At 42.6% G+C, this 21,087-nt stretch overlaps 1 protein-coding gene across 2 annotated transcripts in view; it reads left to right on the forward strand.

Moving 5' to 3' along the window:
- LOC117455299 (glycine receptor subunit beta-like) overlaps positions 1–21,087 on the forward strand; it is a 174,884-nt gene that overhangs the window by 17,284 nt on the left and 136,513 nt on the right. The window contains exons 1-3 of one of the 2 annotated variants that reach the window (XM_034094748.2): positions 1,983–2,099; positions 3,498–3,620; positions 4,983–5,089. In XM_034094748.2, coding sequence (XP_033950639.1) covers positions 3,514–3,620; positions 4,983–5,089 — 214 coding nt within the window. In that variant the 5' untranslated portion in view covers positions 1,983–2,099; positions 3,498–3,513. Of the gene's footprint in view, positions 1–1,982; positions 2,100–3,497; positions 3,621–4,982; positions 5,090–21,087 lie in introns of those variants that run through there. The other variant, XM_034094754.2, reaches the window with a different exon arrangement.

The raw sequence follows: 21,087 nt of genomic DNA on the forward strand, positions 1-21,087 counted from the left end.
GGCATTCAACACAATGCTGCTCACCTCCTTCAGTTTGGAGAAAAGCTGGTTCAGGTTCAGCCTTATGGGGGGACAGGCTGCTGAGCCTAAAGATGGATCTGTTGGACCTGGCACCAGGGGGAGGGACAACTGATTTAGTATGAATCGGCGCTAAAAATGTGCCTGCATTTATTAAAGGTAAGTAGGTAGGTAAGAATGGAGAAACCAGCTCAAGTGCGCTAGAATTTGAAAATACACAACCGAAAAAAATCTGCCCCTTCTTACAGAGTTCCTTACAGAGCCCCTTCTCCAACACACACAAACGCGCACATGACCAATGAGGGCACAAGATAAGTTTGTGCACAGATGGAAGGCTGACAGGCAGGTAGGCCATCCAGTTATTTTAGCTGGGCCGGCTCAGATGATTGGTCGTGCTTTTTACAGCGCCATGGCTTCCACAGATGATTTCTTTGTATGTATTTATTGTCAAAGCATTTAATATATTCATTGCCATCGGGATGTTAAGAGCATTCCATGGAATATAACAAAAATTGCATCTGAAGTGAATTACCTACCATACCTTTAAATGTCAGCTAAAAAAGCAGTGAAGAGCAGTGCATTTTCTGTAAAGATATTAACAGTACTTCATGTCAGCTTAGTAAACAAAAAAACATTAGCTAGCAGACTAATTTGCACCACTCATGGACCACACCCACCTTTTCTTGTGAAAAACTGGGTGACATACTGTCGCCCTTTAGTCCCTCTCTCTTGTCTTTCTCTTCTTTTCTTAGAGCCTGACTTTGTTGGTCGTTGAAACATGGTACTACACAGTATGTATGCTAAGTACTAGCATCCCTCCTCACATGCTTTGACTCTCTGCAAGTGCCAGTGCCGCACTTCGTTTGGAGGCAGGACCAAACCATTACACGTAAATAGAAGGGGGTGTACAGAGGCTTTGGGTAATTCACTTTTGGAAGAAATAAGTTAAATGAATTTTTAGTGAGTAATTTATCAATATAACGTTCTATTAATGTTAATATTGAGGATTGATGAAAGGTTACTTACATTTTTTTTCTTAATGTTCTGAACATTTTGGGGCCCCTGTCAGTCACGGGCCCTTAGAATCGTCCTAACCTTTCACCCCCTTACGGCGCCCCTGGCGGGGTGTGTCCTAGACATGTTTAGACTGGAACAGCGGGGCCAGTACGTGAACTCGCCTTCACAGGTGCACAAGCCCAGGATAGAGGACATCAGACTCCAGAGAAAACTTGCTCGAGTCCAAGTCGGAGCGTCAATGTACAAGTCAAGTCTGAGTCATCGTGGGGGGGAACATTCACGAGTCCGAGTCCAAGTCATCGTGCGCGAGAATTCACGAGTCCAAGTCCGAGTCGCGTCAATCAGTTCGCGAGTCCGAGTCGAGTCACGAGTCCCAAAAATCGGCACTCGAGTCCGAGTCCAGAACTCGAGTACTCCATCTCTGCACAGCAGTAATTAACATGTTAAGAGCCTAGTAATACGCAGTTTTGGTCTCAATAGCCAATTTCCCTACTTATGACAACTGTGAAGGGATTGCGTTTTTGTACAACTCCCCCATTTTAATTATAGGTTTTTAAGAATTAAAGTTGCGCAAGTGAAGGGCTTGGCCATTTCGGTTGACAGGAGTTTGCACTCTCAGGTTAATACATTAATATTCCATACTGTTTATAATACTGCCTAGAGATAATGCATTATAATTGGTATTGAATGATAGATATTGTGATCTGTGACCTTGGTTGTAAAATAGTTAACAGCATTCTTTATCATTCTGTATACTAAATCAACAGAATGTTTTTACATTATAATTAATTTATATTTTTTCCTATTTATCTCTTCTTTTATATTTGTTATACATGATAGCAAAACTGATGTGATACTACCCCCAGGGCAGGCACAGAGGAACTTGCAATAGGATTCCAGAGCAGTGCAGATGAAGAGCAAAGCAGAGAGAGAGGGGAGAGAGAGAGCAAGGGGAAAGAGAGAGGGAGAGGTAGAGGAGACAGAGAGGACACACAGGCAGGCATCTCAGTGACTAACCACGACTCACTGTAATGCAGCAGAGCTGATGGTCTGACACACTAGAGGTAAGAATAGAAAAAATAAGCAATGTCTCTTTCTATCTTTTACTGTTCTCCTCTGCAGTCGCAGTCATCTGTCTGTGTGTGTGTGTGTGTGTGTGTGTGTGTGTGTGTGTGTGTGTGTGTGTGTGTGTGTGTGTGTGTGTGTGTGCGTGTGTGTGTGTATGTGTGCAATAGAGAGATAAATATAGCAGTAAATGATTTACTAGGTCTTACTACCTCAGACTGAAAGACAAAACATAGAAGATTTTTTTCTTTCCTGTCCTTATCATGTTTGACTATAAGAGAACCAGTTTCATACCTGCGTGGAATTACATTTATCTGACTTTTTACAGTTGTCCTGCTAGCTTATAGCTTAGAGAACAGTTTATGTGTGTGCGTATGTGACGATAACAGCTTCAGAGAGCTGTGTCATCGAATCGACAGTATAGTCTTAACGCCGCAGTCCAACCCCCCACCCATCCCTCACAGTCTACAGTCCCCTCTCTTTACCTCTCCCCATCCCGCTAGTTTCTCTCACTGTTATGTGGCATGCTGGGCTAATGGGCACCATTGACATTATGGTGGGCGAGGGGTTGAATGACTCATGTTTTATAATATATATATTTTTTACAAATATTTACAGACATTTAACAGCAGGAACTGTTGTGAAGGTTCTATCTTCAGAAACAGCACAATTATGGAGTAAATCCACACTCTGAAATCAGAACTCCAAATGGTTTAATGCTAAAATTGTGAATAAAGGTACAAGATTGTCTATCCTCTTGATTTAGCCTTTCTATTTTGATCTTAGTGTATACCAGATCAGTGCATCAAAGAGACCCTATTATGCTTTTTCCCTTTCCTCTAATGTGTTATATTGGTGTTTGTGCATGTTATTGGCTAGGCTAAAGGCCTAAACTCCTTGTGTTCTCTCCCCGACACACATTCATTTTGCGGTAATTAAAAGAGTTTTGTGGAGTTTTTTTGCTAATAAACAAAAATATTTGACTGAAGACGATGCCCACTGCAATCCAAGCAGCTCACAGAGCTGTTTCTCCAGGTCACAATTAATCACAACTGAATAGCATTGAATCACAATTTTGTATCTCTTACTTTCACAGAGGAAATGTAACAAATTACTTTCTTAAGTGCAATTATTTTTAAATTATTTTGTGAATCTTATTTTTACAATATTTGCTATTGATAATGATTCAAATCAATTGGGTAAGGGTTAAGCCACTCAGCAGTGTATACAGTAATTAAAAGTAGGCTTCATCTTAACCGGCTGCAATCATAAATGAACACATGAATCGGAACACACCCGGGACCATGTGCTGTGTGTCATCCCCTCGGTCTCCCCCTTTACATTATGTTATAGTTGTATGTGTTCATGTGTTAAGGGTGCCTTTAACTCTCTTGTAGGTATCATGGCTGCTGGATGGAAGCCGGTGATATTTCTGCTTTTGCTGTTGTTTTTTTGCCAACTGACCAAAAGCAAAGACGGAAATCGAAGGGAAAGAAAGGCAAGCAAGTGGTCTGTCCATCGTAAGTAATTATAGCATATTCTCCAAATGTATCTCTATATGTTACCATCACCTTCAACATTTCCCCACTATGTTACATTATGCAGAAATGATTTCATACACATATACAAGCACATTGCATTTGCGGAAAATGAGCAAGGTAACATGTTACCTTGCTGGAAACCTTTACACAAAAATATGTACGCAGGGTACTCATCAATCTGTCATCAAATGTATGCACATTTACCAATTATTGGGACTGCCACAGATGGTGCTGTTTATTTTCTTATTTTTCTGTGAAATGGATGGTAAATGGAATTTATTTATACCTTGCTTATTTAGTATGTGCATTTATGTCACAAGTAAGCATTTACCTATTCACACACAAAAATGCACAATGGCAGAAGCTACCATAAAATGTGCCACCATCAGTTCACATTCACACACACTCGTGAGTGACTATGCCATCTGGAGCAATTTGGGGTTCAGCATCAAAGTTCAAAGACTTGTTAAACGCAGAGTCCAGAAATCAAACTACCAAACTTTTACTACCTGATCGACAACCACCGACACTTTTTACACTCTTTACAACTTATTTCGAGCCACTGTATATTTACACCAGCTCCTCGTTATAGCCTATTTATAAACAAGTATCATAACAGTATATAACAATTAATAATAATGGTGACATTTTAACAGCAGGCATTTAAAGGTGGGGTAGGTAAGTTTCAGAAACCGGCTCGAGATACACTTTTTGTTATATTCCATGGAATGCTCTTAACATCCCGATAGCAATGAATATCTTAAGTGCTTTAACAAAAAATCCATACAAAAATTTCATCTGTAGAAGCCGTAATACTGTAAAAAGTACAACCAATCCGTTTAGCCTAAACGGATTGGATGGTCTACCTGCCTGTCAGCCTTCCATTGGGGCACAAACTTATCTCGTGCCCTCATTGGTCATGTGCGCGTTCGTGTGTGTTGGAGGAGGGGCTCTATAAGGAAGTGGCAGATTTTCTCCGGTTGTGTATTTTCAAATTCTAGCGATCTCGAGCCGGTTTCTCAAATGTACCTACCCCACCTTTGACCCTGGCTCAAAATGTTGCAATATTTTTTGATATACCCTGAAAAAGGGGAAATTTACATTCTGCATTTGACCCATCGTAGTGTTAGCAGCAGTGGACTGCCATTATGTGGCGCCCGGGGAACAATCAAGAGCCATGAGTCTGAAGAGTCCTAGCATTTTGTTAAATGCATACATTACTTTTTTCCTGATTCTTTCCAGTAATTACACATGTAAAAAGCTTTTTTATGGAAAATAGAAACACATTATAATGTTCAAGTGTTTTAAATTTGAATTCTAATTCTCATTCCTAATTAACAGCCAGTTGTCCCCAGAAGATTTGGCCCAGGTTCCGGCTAACTCCACTTCCAACATCTTGAACCGTCTGATGGTCAGCTATGACCCAAGAATAAGGCCTAATTTTCAAGGTAATGACAGAAACTATACAGGTAAGCTGTGACAAACATTTATTAGGATGAATTAATATTAGAAGATTGCAATCTGATATTAGTATCATGATTGGGCGTGAAAAATTGCGTAAGCCACGTTCACTTCCATTTTTCAAGTACAAACCTGCCACCTATGTAGACTACTGTAATTTCATATGTACGTATATGTTACAGTGGACACAAACAAAAAGGTCTCTTGCAGGAATGCCCAAAAATGTACACGAAGTCAGCCATTTTGAATCTCATGTGCAACTTTAGGCAACTAATTTCACACATACTCACTGCAGTGAACATTGTACAATATTCATGGCATATTGTTATAACTTCCATGAACAGCCCCACACTTCAAGTTATTGTTAACAGTCCAGCCCTAAATACTTCTACTCCAATTGTGAGGTTTTATCTAAGGATCGATCGATATGGTTTTTTCAAGGTCGAAACCAATACAGATTATTAGTAATCAAGGAAACCGATATTTGGAACCGATATACATTGGCAGTACAATCAGGAAATCTTGGTAACACAAACTCCAACACAACTTCGTTGAAATGCCTTTAAGCATATGTTTAACCAGTTGAGCCCCGAGCCTGTTTTTCAGGCCTCAGGCTCGAAAATGACATTCCCAGAACAAATGACCATATCTTCCCTTCTAAAAGGGGTACATTAATAATCTTTATATCATAGCAATGATAAACCTGTGAGTTGGATGTAGAAAAGTCAGAATCAATATAGATTCTTTTTAATTTTAAAGTAAATTCAGATTGAACATAGTAAAAAAATGTAAATTATAGTGTCCGTCCAAAATAAACACATTACTTATAGTGAAAACCAGCCTTGAATGATGGGATAGTAGACTAAAAGCTTTAGGAATCCACACTGTAACATATAATAAGTACCCTGTATCAAGATTGATGCAAAATAAGTGACATTTGACCTTTTTACAGAGATTTAGAAAATAAAAACCACTTCTGGGGTCATTTGGGTGGATTTGACCTACCTCTGGCCCCCCTTGCTCGATTTTGATGATTGACACCTCTTTTTAACCGCTAGACTAGAGCCAATATAATTGAGAGGGGGTTCCACATACACGTTACCAAATAAGGAGTGAGAGTGACCCGTAGCCAAAACCGGAAGCTGCATACACTCTACCATTAGCAGCTATTATTTTTATTCTCCGATTTTTAGATAAAAAGGAAATTATGGATTATCAATAATGTTTTCAAAGTGACAGACACATTGGATTAACCTATAGATTAACTCTCAGCAGCATTTTTATCGTTTTAATGCCATTGAACACGACTTTTGATCAGAATAACAGCTAAGGTGAGACGATCTCCCGTGTTTGCTCCGTAATGCTACGTGTTGTGATCTGTGTTTGCTTCCCCTGTCCACATTAATAGGTTTTTAAATATTAAGAAGCCCTGAAACACATTTTCGTGAAAAAAAACTACCCGTCGCACCCGGATTCTCTCGGGCAGGGCCGGCCCTTGGCATAGAACTACGCCTATATTGCGTACAGCGCCAATAAACTATGGCACACCCCCGCCCTCAAAATCAAATTGAACTGCCCCATCCCCAGTAAAAACCAGAGGTTTATGTGAAATTGTTCTTTTTTTAAAATAATGGTTTTAGTGTGCAATTATAGGTTTTAATTTTGTATTTGTGTTCATTTAAAATAAATCAAACTCCCAAAAAATGTATACAGCTTCTGTGTGCTTTTATTAACATTGGAATTTACTGTGTAAGCGGCCGCGGGGGGAGAGCTTTAGAGAGCTCTCTCCTGAAAGACTGAGCGGCTCTGATAACCTCAGCTCAGTGAGGTAAAGGCACACCTTTATATGATCATTATAGTTATAAAATAATAAGAGAATAGATGAAAAACTTGAATAAAATACTGTATGACAGTACAAAAAAGTTGTTATTAATAAACAAGAATACAGTTTAAAAGGGGAGTGATTTGTAAAATATCCATAAAGAAAAATAAATCTGTTTACAGTTCTGTTTCATCTGGGTGTTGAGAGATGTATCCATAGATCTCTTAAAGTGCACCAGATTGATGCTTTTAACTTCAACATTTAAAAAAAATCTTCACGGGGGAGCATGCCCCCGGACCCCCCTAGAGGATGTTAGGTCCACCCCCCACTTAAATCATGTTCACATGGATAGTACACAAATTGGTCATGGGCGGCCCTGCTCTCTGGCTTAACAGGTTAATGAAAGCATAATAAACATTTTACAAAAAAAGATACACATGTCTCACAAATTAAAATGAGTCCTATCAGTTCATGAGAGAAACTAGCTTCATAAGAAATGCTGCTGGAAGCTCCCTGCAGTTCTTGTTTTAAGAGGTTGAAAAGTTCATTAATAAATGCTCAATGTTGACGGATAATTGTGTTAGAGATGTCAACGTTTCCAAATATAACTGGTTTCCTCTCTGTGACCCCGAGTAAAGTAAAGTAAAAATAAAAGTAAAAATAAAATAAAAACTACTAAAATGTCTTCTGATATTTGAGTCTCATTTAGTAGTCCCAATTCAGCAGCACCAGATTGTGGTGCAGAAAGCAGAGTTGCTCAGCATGCTCTCCAGTGAGACGGCTTCTGTTCTTCTCATAGATTGCAGAGACTTCGCTGAAGACCCGCTCACTTGGAACAGACGAGGGTGATGGGCAAAGAAACTTTCTTGCTTGTGTGGCAACTTGAAACAAAGTTTCTTGCCCACCACCCTCAAAGAAGCGCCCTTCATTATGTCTCCACCACTGGAGTGGATCTCCCTTACGCCTGTCGATCACTGGCTCCTTGAGGTACAGATGTAACTCATCCTTGAGGCAGGATTTAGCCAACATCAGCGTGGGATGCTAGAAGAGAACTGCACATGTCATCAATACGGCTACGACAAGATATCTGTTCTCTCCGTTGCCTTTTGGGGGTTCTTCTGTCTTCCTCATTGGTCCCTTCTGCAGCAGTCTGCTCTTCCTCACTGATATCTTCTGCAGCAGCAGGCTCTTCCTTGTTGACTCCTTCTGTAGCAGCAGGCTCTTCTTGACTGGTCACATCCTCTTTCAGCCATTCTTTGGCCTTGGTCAGTGTACCGTCAGAGGAGAATACATGATTCTTATAGCGAGGATCTAAGAGACATGCCAGCACCACCGTCTTTGTTTCTTCCAGTTTTGAGAAACGTTTGACCAGGCTCTCCCTCATGACTTGCCTGAGTGTTCTGATGCCTTGTGTCGAGGGCCCTTTACCTTGAAATAGTATCTTCAGCACAGTCAGATATGGAATGATGCAGAACGCTGAGGAGTTGTTATGGCTCACCTCTTGTGTCACTTCCTCTATTGGGATGAGAGTTTCGACCAAATTGGACACAATGTCCCACTGGTGAGAATTAGGACAGGCAAATCCTCCGTGTTCGCCGGCGTAGATGCTAAGAGCACACTTTTGCTCCAGTGCTCTTTGCAGCATGTGTAGCGATGAGTTCCACCTGGTCGGGAAAGCCTGGACTAGGTTGTGTTCTGGCCAACCCGGTATCACGGCAAGACGTGAACATGTGACGATTTACCATGCACGTTATTGAATTGTATTGTTTTATTATTAGATATATATATATATAAAATAGCGCAAAATGAGGCATGGCTAAAATGCATGATCTGTTTGGTATTTTGAAAAAAAAAATTCACAGACATGTTTTATATAGGTATGGCAACAAGTCCTCCAACTCATACGACCAAATGGACCAATTGTTCAGGCCCTTATTACGACCAAATATGTCGTTTGTTATACGTCGTATAATTATGTTTTAAAGTTTTCGCCCTCTAGTGCTCCTGTTGAATGCTAGCGTTACAGATGGTCATTTATTCACAAATAACCCTCTCTGTAAAATCCTAAATTGTAGGATAGTTAGGCCATTAAAACGCTTTTTGATTAGATTTCTAGCGAGAAGTGTATATTGTACTTTTAGAATCCACGTCCAGTCGATATGTAGGGTCTATAGTTTGATAGATATTACGAAGATGATTTGAGGTATGCTGCAGCCTCCATGTAAAGTTACGGGTTGAAAACATTATTTCCGGTCTCAACGTTTTCATAATAAAACCAATGATCAAATTATTTAACAATGATATATGCAGTACTTATCAACTAAAAAAACTAAAAAACATCCGTTTATCCTTGTTAATTATACGACATTTATTGGTTTCAATTGTGTACAATGCTTTTGTGTTATTCCCATAGGTTTTTCTCTTTCGATTCTGAGAGACATCTTTCTTTTTTCAGAGGTTTTGATAGGCTAAAACATTGATTGTTTTAGCCACAATGCATGTCGGGATATGGTGTTTATGCGATATGAAATCGGAAAACATTTTTTTTAAATATAATAATACTTTATTCCGAGTGTTCTTGCTTTTCTCTTTGAAAGTCATCACATAACGGCATTGTAATACACGGTTCGGCTGCATTAAATATTACATATCTGCCGTATATATTTATTTATAGAGCCCTGATCAGAAGACCTTTTGACAAACTGTAAGAAATTCCGCCAAACCTGAATACGTGACGTGAATTATAAATATATTAGCAATTAAACAACATCTTCCATTTATTTTCACACAATACGTCTCCTTGCAGTATCAACACTAATTCGGTTGACTTTTATATTTGATCCAATTGGTAGATAGGTTATATTTACACCATAACGGTGCACAGCTGATAGAAAGGGATTTTTTTGTAGTTTTTAAAGATATTATTTACTGAACTACCTTTCCAACTCCTCATGCAGTTGACTGTTACAGGTCTATATGGTACAATGCATAAGCTTCTAATTGAGGGACTGAAACTGTATTTTCCTTTACCGTTCTGTTTTAATTTCACAATAAAGTTAATAGTCTTATGTTTTATAATATTATGTTTTTTTAACCCGCACCGCCTAGTGGGTAAAGCACGTTATTGAATTGTGTTGTTGAATACGTTTTATTTGATGAAAACATTTAAATTGACCTTGAAGCAGGCCGCTGTGTCTGTAAATGCTTTGGCATTTGGTGTATGACTGTGTTGTGATTGTGTGTTTTTTAATTGTATGTAACTGTAAAACTGTCTGAAACTGTGCTGTTACCATTCTTGGGCCAGGACTCTCTTGAAAAAGAGATTTGTGATCTCAATGAGACCTATCCTAGTTAAATAAAGGTACAATTAAATAAAAAATATTAAGAGTAGCCTACATACAAAATTGGGGGAAAGTAGAAGGCATGATAGAAATATAGAATAGAAATTATCAAGAAGATACTGTCGTGATCTCTACAATAAAACAGTTTAGTGCAGGACATCCAAAGATATTAACAGGAGGATGTGCAAAACAGGCTTTATTTAAACATTAAAGAATACTTTAAGTTGAGGGCTTCTTTTGAATAAGAAAAAAACGTTGGGGTTATCCACAGATAAATATGAAGTCTGATAAAGTACTTAACGTCTAATATATTGCATAGTTTATTTTGGCACTTGACAATCACCTTCCCTGAATTTTACTCAGGTGTAACTAAAGTCTGATTTAAGGGTTGTTTATATTTCACATCATTAATCAGAATCTGCAAAGTAACTAAAATAAATGTAGTGGAGTAAAAATACCAGGTTAACCTCTGAATTGTAGTGGAGTAGAACAAAGTAGTATGCTGCTGTAACAAAAACATTTCCCAACTTGGGATCAATAAAGAACATCTTATCTTATCTTAAGATGATCGATGGCTACTGCCATATTTGCAAAATGTGCCTCTGAATCTTGACAATTGCATGTTTCAGGCTTATCAATGAACAACAGGAGGGGTCACAGACATAAGACCAGCTGTTAAATAAAGCTCTTCTGACCTTAGGTGTCATGTGGGTATATTAATTCACCCATTTATTAATTATATGTTTTAAATTTGATAACACCATTGTGTTTCGTCTCCCCTAAACCTCCAGGGTGTACACAGTTTAATACTGGCAACTTCTAATTGTGGGAAATACAAAAACGTCTTATAAAGAGACGTGCCATAGAACATGTTGCGAAACACACAATAGCCAGCATGTGTAGTTCAGGGGGGGCTGGACCCGTCCAATTCCAGTTTTGGAAAGTCTGCCGTGGTTCCATTCCATTTCAGAGAGCTGTTTGACGCTCAGCGTAACCTTGTCGCACTGCCACTCCAACATCCAATCCCAGGGCTTGATGACTAATCACAGGGTTTGTAAAGCAAGGCGGATGTTGTAGTCCCAAACGATAGCTGGGGATTCTGGGTAGTGTAGTGTCTTCGGAAACTGTAGTGTCTAAATTCCGAAAAAACTGTTTGTTTCTCTGAATCGAAGGTTAAAAACAGGAAAGCATTGTACACAATTTAAACCAATCAATATTGTGTAATTAACAAGGATAAACTGATGTTTTTTAGTGGATGAGTAATGCAGATATCACTGTGTAATCATTTGACAGTGAGGGGAATATATCCGGTTTTATTATGAAAACTTCGAGACCGGAAAAACTGTTTTCACCAAGCGGCAAACTCTGGGGAAGAGCCGGGAAGCCAATACGGAAGAGCCACACACTGCAGTTCATTGATGGGCCGCTAGGGACTGGCTGCAGAAAAGAGCAATTTCCATAGACCCCCATGTTAAAATGCCCAACTTTACAGCAGAAAAAAACATGTTTCTACCCATGGATGCAATAAATATCGATATAGTTAGATTGCACCTTCATGATTATGAATCTGTGAGTGAATTGTTTTCTAACACGACCCTTTTATTTATATTAAAGTGTTTGCATAAATTAGGGCGTGGTCACGTTGATGGACACGTAGATGCCTCACTGTCAGCTAACAGCAACTTGTCCACTCTGCTAGGCTACAACCATAGAGGCTACAACGTTAGTTAGTCATAGTACTGAACTTGACCCTTTAGCTTTAGCCGTGTTCGTGGTGATTGTGCCTTTTAGGGAATATTGTTACAAATACCAGACAATTAAAATGTCGTGCTGTGCGCTTGAATGTACTAACAGAACTTCCAAGAAGTCTAAAATGATAATATTATACATGTTAACCCAGTGGCAAAGCCCCGGGGGTGGATGAGATCCGCCCGGAAATGCTGAAGGCTCTGGGTGTTGAGGGACTGTCATGGTTGACACGTCTCATCAACGTTGCGTGGAAGTCGGAAACAGTACCGAAGGAGTGGCAGACCGGGGTGGTGGTCCCCCTTTTCAAAAAGGGGGATCAGAGGGTGTGTGCCAATTACAGAGGCATCACACTACTCAGCCTCCCCGGGAAAGTTTACTCCAAGGTACTTGAAAGGAGGGTCAGGCCGATTGTCGAACCTCAGATTGAGGAGGAACAATGCGGATTCTGTCCTGGTCGTGGAACGACGGATCAGCTTTTTACTCTCGCAAGGATCCTGGAGGGGGCCTGGGAGTACGCTTATCCGGTCTACATGTGTTTTGTAGACTTGGAGAAGGCGTATGACCGGGTTCCCAGGGAGTTACTGTGGGAGGTGCTGCGGGAGTATGGGGTGAGGGGGTCTCTACTCAGAGCCATCCAATCTCTGTACTCCCAAAGCGAGAGCTGTGTCCGGGTCCTCGGCAGTAAGTCGGACCCATTTCCGGTGAGGGTTGGCCTCCGCCAGGGCTGCGCTTTGTCACCAATCATGTTTGTAATATACATGGATCGGATTTCGAGGCGTAGTCGTGGGGGGGGGGGGGGGGTCTGCAGTTCGGTGGACTAAGGATTGCACCACTGCTTTTTGCAGATGATGTGGTTCTGATGGCTTCATCGGTCTGCGACCTTCAGCACTCACTGGATCGGTTCGCAACCGAGTGTGAAGCGGCTGGGATGAGGATCAGCACCTCCAAATCTGAGGCCATGGTTCTCAGCAGGAAACCGATGGACTGTCCACTCCAAGTAGGGAATGAGTCCTTACCCCAAGTGAAGGAGTTCAAGTATCTCGGGGTCTTGTTCTCGAGTGAGGGAACAATGGAGCGTGAGATGGGCCGGAGAATCGGAGCAGCGGGAGCGGTATTGCAGTCGCTTTACCGCACCGTTGTGACGAAAAGGGAGCTGAGCCAGAAGGCAAAGCTCTCTGTCTACCGGGCCATTTTCGTTCCTACCCTCACCTATGGTCATGAAGGATGGGTCATGACCGAAAGAACGAGATCGCGGATACAAGCGGCCGAGATGGGTTTCCTCCGCCGGGTGGCTGGTGTCTCCCTTAGAGATAAGGTGAGAAGTTCGGTCATCAGGGAGGGACTCGGAGTTGAGCCGCTCCTCCTTCGCGTCGAAAGAAGCCAGTTGAGGTGGTTCGGGCACCTAGTTAGGATGCCACCTGGGCGCCTCCCTAGGGAGGTGTTCCAGGCACGTCCAGCTGGGAAGAGACCAAGGGGTAGACCTAGGACCAGGTGGAGGGATTATATCTCTTCGCTGGCCTGGGAGCGCCTTGGGATCCCCCAGTCAGAGCTGGTTGATGTCGCCAGGGAAAGGAAAGTTTGGGGCTCTCTGCTGGAACTGCTACCCCCGCGACCCGACCACGGATAAGCGGGAGAAGATGGATGGATGGATGGATGTTAACCCCGTTCGCAGGTGTTTGTGTGCTTGGTAGCTTAGCTTGTTACTTATTAGCCAGCTAAGGACGTAACCCTTTATGCATACATATACCTTTTAGTTTATGATTCAGCCTTGGGTAAGACTTTTATAGTCTATGGCTATGACGGCCATAATGCTAAATGGGAGCAAATGTTAATAGGGGACCCAATTATCCCAGTGGTAGCCGCCGGAGCTAACGGAGCCGCAGGGGGCTAGCTCCAGCCGGCGTCCCGGAGCTAGCCCACTGCGGCTCCGTTAGGTCCGGGCGGTGGAGTCCGTCTTTTCTCAACATGTGAATGACAAGCATTAAGAATAACAAAATATAGCTAATTATCTTGCAGATTGTCTCATTTGATTATGAATGTAACGTTTATATAGGGGAACTACACTGTTAGCAGTAACTTGGTATGCATGTATTTCATGTTAGCTTAGCTTCTTAGCCTGAGCTAGCTCTGTGTACTTCCAGTTCGGAGGCAGCAGGTCCCGCCTCGGCTCCGGCTCTTTGCCCTTATTTGGAGCAGGCGGGATTAGACTCTGATGTCACAGTCGAGCCGTTAGTGGCCGACTCCGCCTACTAAGGGCTTCACGGCAACTCTGCAGAATCCTATGGGTGACGTCACGGACACTACGTCCATTTATATATTAGGGCTGTGCATCTTCACTGGTCTCACGATTCGATTCGATTACGGTTATCCTGTCAATGATTCGATTCGGTTCGATATCCCGGTGCATCACGGTGCATCACGATTCATACCAATGCATTGCATCCTCAATTTTCTATATTACTGCACATGGCTTATTTTTCATCAATGCATACATGCAGTAAATACATATGAACTCTCTTTTTATTATTTAGAAAGTTCTTCAGAAATCAATAACATAAATGTCATTTATAAACCAAAATAAATTAATTATATAGGTCTAGCCTCCGTGTGTGAAGTTGTTCCATCCTCAAAAACAAAAAGCTAATGCTTCTGCAGTCTAGCTGCAGCTTCTAGCCACGGTCTGCTGTAAAGAAAGGACACTGAATGTCCTGAATGAGGCTTCATACACAGGACTTGAGTCTGAACACAGCAGACAACAGGAGTCTTTACAACAGCATATACAAACTTAAATACTGCATGTGGGTGCACACTTACATTCTCTGTATCACTGTTACATAAATCCCATGAATGCATGAGACTAAGTTAGCTTCATTATATCTCAGTGATTAAGTGAATAATAAAGTTTCTATCGGGTCACTATCAGCCTGTCACTCATTATTTTCAGGGAGGGGGCGGGGTTTGGAGGAACGAAGAGGAGACGGTGATCGCGGAAGCTTTTTTCCTCCTGCCTTCACAAACTTTACACACGTATATATCGTCTGAAAATTGCTAGAGGGCATTCATACTCTGCAATCCAAGACTTAATTAAATCCACCAAAAACCTGACATGATTGTAACGCGATTATTTTTGAAAAACATAAATCCCTGTGTCTCTGAGCCGCAGCGACACGGAGTGATTCAGAGCGGGTCATTCTGCTGTTGGTTCTGGACTGGTGTTCTTGTGTTGGTGGATAAAGCAGACTGCTCCGTGTTGCTGTGCCGCTGTCACGTCTGTTCCCTGATCTCTGCGTCACCGACCGATTTGATATTAAAGTGACAGAAAAAACGTTATAGTAAAGCCGCGGCCGGAAAATCAGGAAGCAACGTTACTACTCTATAACCGATTATCTTCCGTCACTGCATCGAGACCGAATCGTCCACGTCCGCATCGCAATGCATCGTAGAAACGATTATTTTCAACACCCTTATTATATATACAGTCTATGGTTTTCACCCACGCTAACTTTACATGGAAGCTGCATACACGTTATCCTGGCGAGACCTCAAATGATCTTTGTAATATCTATCAAACTATAGATCCTACACATAGACTGGATGTGGATTCTAAGAGTACAATATACACTTCTCGCCAGAAATCGAATCAAAAAGCATTTTAATGGCCAAACTATTCCACAATTTAGGATTTTCCAGAGAGGGTTATTTGTGAATAAACGTCCCTCCGGAGCGTTTGCAATGAACGGGCGGGAGCATGTTGTTTCTTACATGACCACTAGAGCACCTCTAGTGGTCGTGTAAGAAACAACATACACTTTAAAATGTGTCTCTGGGTCGTAATAAGGGCATGAACAAGCCTATATGGTCTTTTTTTGTAGGAGGACAGGTGGCCCTACAATATATGTAGGTATGGCCCTACAATATATTTGACAAATATAGCATGATAGATCCACATTAATTTAACAAATTCTACAATATAAAAGTGGCATATTTGCTTTATTAAACAGACCAGACCGAGGTTGCATACCACACCTTACTATGTTTGTCACATCCTGGCCCTGGTTGATAGCCTCACTCCCTCACCTGTGTATGTTTGCTCCCTGTTAATCACCGGCCTGGCCTCAATGAGCCTCAGCTGTCCCTAATGATCACTCCTCACCTGAGTATTTAGTCTGTGTTGTTTCCTTGGTCAGTGCCAGTTCGTCTTGTCTGTATAGCAGAAAGTGCTCCATGTTTCTCTCCTGACGTAAGCTATTGTTCTAGCTGCTTAGCATTTGTACCAACCTAGTTGATTGTTTTTTTTGTTGCTTCTCTAGTAGTTTTCCGCCAACTTAGTTGGTTGTTTTTGTTACCTCCAGTCAGTACATTTTTTGATTATTGCCTGTTTTATTTTTACCTTTTGAATTAAACGCTTGACTAAAGACCTTATTGCCTGGTTGTGCTCTTGAGTCCTATTTTTTGCTCGTGCCCGTACTTGATAATGTTGGTCTGAAGAGCTGAAGCATTCATACACAATGGATAAAACCAGGTTCTGGTACAGGCTCTCGTCATCTCACGCCTAGACTACTGCAACTCCCTCCTTGCTGGTCTACCTGCATGTGCCATCCGACCTCTGCAGCTCATCCAGAATGCAGCGGCTCGTCTGGTCTTCAACCTTCCAAAATGTTCCCACACCACTCCGCTCTCTCCACTGGCTTCCGGTAACTGCTAGAATCCACTTCAAGACACTGGTACTTGCGTACCATGCTGCGAATGGATCTGGCCCGTCCTACATCCAGGACATGGTTAAACTGTACACCCCAGCGCGTGCACTACGCTCTGCATCAGCCAAACGACTCGCTGCACCCTCGCTGCGAGGGGGACCCAAGTTCCCATCAGAAAAAACACGTGGGTTTGCTATCCAGGCTCCAAAATGGTGGAATGAGCTCCCCATTGAGGACAGCAGAAAGCCTGCACATCTTCCGGCGCAGACTAAAAACTCATCTCTTTCGACTCCACCTCGAGCTATAGAATTACTAACAAAGAACTGCTCACAGAGCACTTATATACTAATAAAGGACTGGCTTATCTATAGCCAGTTGAGTAGCACTTGAAATGTTTGGCTCTATGAAACCTGATGTACTTTATGATTGTGTTTTCTTCAAGGTTATATCTTCCTGGTAGAATGTACTTACTGTAAGTCGCCTTGGATAAAAGCGTCAGCTAAATGTAATATAATGTAATAAAAACTGTGTTGTCTCATTCTATATCCTGTAAGAAAATGATATACATTTAGCATTACAAATTTGACATACTATTCCTAGCCTGAGGAAGATATGAATAATCAACAGATTTGAATGGAATCTCTAACATTTTCATGTAGAATAAAGACAAAAGAATGATTATACAAATTACATTTATTGAAATTTGAAACAGAAGATGAAGTCTCAAAGAATGTTTTAAATGTAAAGGACATAAAACAAAAAGGTGGATAATAATCAAATATATTAAATGTATATGTAAAGGCTACCTGCCACTCGTCATCTCTTTCTGGTCCTTCCACCAGGGCACACAAATCTGACTTGGTCTCCGCCCCATACAGCTGTGTCCAGAGCACCATCTCGCTGTTTGGAGGAACAACCACTGATTCCTGGCAGGTCAACCTGGCCACTCCCACCGGTCCATCCGAGGAATCGGTTTGTGACACATTTTGGCAGACAGCAAAGGAACGTTCCCACTCTCCTTTGGCTTGTTGGGACATGGTGGCTCCGAATGCTGTCAGCCATGGGTGGACACCCTGAAACAGTTCTTTCCAGCAGTGTGAAATCACATTCATCCCTAGTATACCTCTTTCGGCCTTCAGACACTCATCTTTGACAATGATGGCACAGTGACTCCTCCCACTGAGAAATCCAGGATGGCGTACCCGGTGTAGGGGATCTTTAGTCCATTGGCTGCCTTGAGCGTTAGCCAGTGCAGATCTTGTGGGTTTATTTTCTGTTCTCCACTCAACCATTTCTGAAAGAAAGTTTCACTAAACAGCGTAACTTGAGCCTGTATCAAGCAAGCAGGACAATTGTACTCCTGCTACTAGTATGTCAATCCCTGGGCACTCCCCAATAATAGAGGGCCTGTCTGCTTGGTTTCCCTGATTCCCCTCCCCAACCACATGGCTCTCAGTGGCTGAGGCTGTTGGTTTAACGGCCCCCTTACATGCTGGCAATTTCTCTGAATATGGCCAGACTGCCCACAGCCTCTGCAAATAGGTTGGCCACGTTGGTCCCACTCAAACCTTTGTTGCCTGGGGGAGGATGCGTTAGGGCCTCTCTGAGCTAGTCTGTTAGGGGGTGGGGTAGAGTCTCTGTGCCCAACTGGGGCATTTTGTGGTGAGAGTTGGCGTCTGATCTCTTCTGTAAGAGTTTCTGTAATAATGGACAGTTGGTCTTTCCTGAGTTCAGTTCTTACTGTTTCTCTCCATTCTTCCAGGCTAGGTGGTGCCATGGCCGGTCGTGGCTGTAGCACTGAAACACGTGATGCACAGGCAGACTCCATCCTTAGTTCAGTTTCTAATGCTTTAACTTCACCAGACACCTCACGGAAGGACATTGTAGGATTTCTACGCACCTGCCGTTAAAGATCCTGTTGTCCGGGCTTCAAACCAAGGACAAGCTGGTCTCGGATAGTCCTCTCATCCTGGGCTGAGCCAGCTGGTTAAACTTCTTCCCATTGGTGGAATAGTTCACGGAGCCGAAGGAGGAAAGAAGCAGCAGTTTCCTCTTCCTGTTGGTAACATTTGAAAAACTGTGCCCGAAGCTGGGCTACTGGGGTTAAACGTCCAATACAGTCTCTTTTAACTCCTGTAGTATGGCTACGCTACTTGAGAGTTTGTTGGGGTCAAGCAGCTCCCTTTTTGCGTCACCCTCAAGTGCCCCAAAAATAAAATCAATTTTCTGTTCCTCATTTAACCCTTGTGCCCTCAGCATCGCCTGCATGGTTGCCATGGTTGCCCTTCTTTTTATTCTCCGCTGTGGCTCTTTTTCTCCCTCCCCGAGGCAAGCGTTTGCGCCTCCTGCTTTAAAACAAATGAATAATGACTCTATATAATCATATGTAAGGGATAATGTGCAGCGACGCGGTCATTATGGGAAAAAGAACACCTTCATGCCGATCTAGATCCCTCCGCTTTGCGTCGAGCTCCTGATCAGCCTGTCGGTGTTCATTATCCCACTTATTACATGGCCACATTCTCAACAAAGTAAGGACATGACTCCCAATATTAATTGAATTGCTTTTATGGATTTTATGGACCCGTTCAAATCCAGTTTTGGACAGTCTGCCGTGGTTCCATCCCATTTCAAGTGCTGTTCGACGCTCGGCGTAACCCTCGGAGCACACTCTCCAATCACAGAGCTTGAGGACTATCACGGGGTTTGTCAAACAGAGCACATGGTGTAGTCCAAACGATAGCTGGGTAGTGTCTTCTGCCATCCTTTACTCCGAAAAAATATTTGTTTCTCCGAATCGAAGGGGAAAAATACAAAAGCATTGCACACAATTTAAACCAATGAATGTTGTGTAATTAACAAGGATAATCTGGTGTTTTTTAGTCGATGAGTAGTGCAGATATCACTGTAAAATCAAACGACAGTAAGGGGAATACTTACTTCCGGGTGTACAATTCTCCGTTATCCAATGAGAATGGACGCTCACATTGCCTTTAAGGGCAGCCGACACAAACGAATGCCGTGCTTCCATGAGCGTCAAAACCCGCCGCAGATGGGAATACATTGCAATCAGTTGAAAGCTATTTGCATCCCTTTATGATGCTGAAAGAGCCTAGGAGCATCACAACTGCACGCCACGGACACTGACCGCTCCTGGACGATTATGGAGTGTGTTGTGCATCTGCTATAATGGGGTATTAACCCCATTATAGCAGATGCACAACACACTCCATAATCTGTATGATATTACTTAATAATACAATACATTATAATATGATAATTATATTTTAGTTTTATTCATTTCTTATTACATAGTTTCTCATTATTATTATTTTTATCGCTCATCTTATTTTTGATTTTATTAATCTGTGTGAATCTGTGCTATCCTGTTTTTCACTCTTACCCTGTTGCTGTTTGAACTGCTGAATTTCCCCACGGGGATTAAAAAAGGTCCATCTTATTGTATAAATTGATTTACTTCAATCTACTGTACTGTGTAAATACACCCCAACAATATTACAAAACATATACTGCATAAAGCAAACTATATACTTTATTTGATCTAAAACATTGTTGTTTTTTCATTATAGTAGCCTGTGAAAACCATAACAAATAAGTGATTAAATGCTACAGTATTCAACAAACACAACTGCAGAGCTGCAGTGGCGAAGGCCACAGCGGGCGAACTCAGGGGGCCGGGCATGAGGGCGAAGGCCGCAGCGGCGAAAGTCAGGTGGCGACGGGAGAGCTCCGGAGGGCGGACAGGAAGGCGGCAACGGGACAGCTCCGGAGGGCGGACAGGAAGGCGGCGACGGGACAGCTCCGGAGGACGGGCACAAAGGCGGTGACGGGATAGCTCCAGAGGACGACGTACGCCGCAATGGGACCCCTCCAGTGTCAGCTGGATTGCCGGAGCACTGGGATTAAGAGCAGGAGCTGGTGGGACCCCTGGCGGGACAGGCGTAAACGGGACCCTGGACGGAACATGGGCTGGTGTCAGTGGAACCTCCGACGGAGCAACGGCTGGTGTCGACGGGACCCCAAACAGGACAGGACAAGGTGTTGGCGGGACCCCTGTTGGAACAGGTGTCGGCGGGATAGTCACAGGTGTTCCCGACGAAACAAGGGCTGGTGTCGGCAGGACACTCGGCGAAGCACGTGTCGGCGGGACCCCCAACAGGACAGGATCTGGTTTCGGCGGAACCCCCAACAGGACAGGATATGGTGTTGGCAGGAAACCCGGTGGAACCCCCAACGAAACAGGACAGGGAGTTTGCAGGACCCTCAGCGGATCCTCCAACGACACAGGACATGGAGTTGGCAGGACCCCCGACGAAACAGGTGTCAGCTGGACCCCCAACGGCACAGGACATGGA

The sequence above is a fragment of the Pseudochaenichthys georgianus genome, chromosome 1, assembly GCF_902827115.2.
Source record: "Pseudochaenichthys georgianus chromosome 1, fPseGeo1.2, whole genome shotgun sequence".
NCBI classification, from domain to species: Eukaryota; Metazoa; Chordata; class Actinopteri; order Perciformes; family Channichthyidae; genus Pseudochaenichthys; species Pseudochaenichthys georgianus.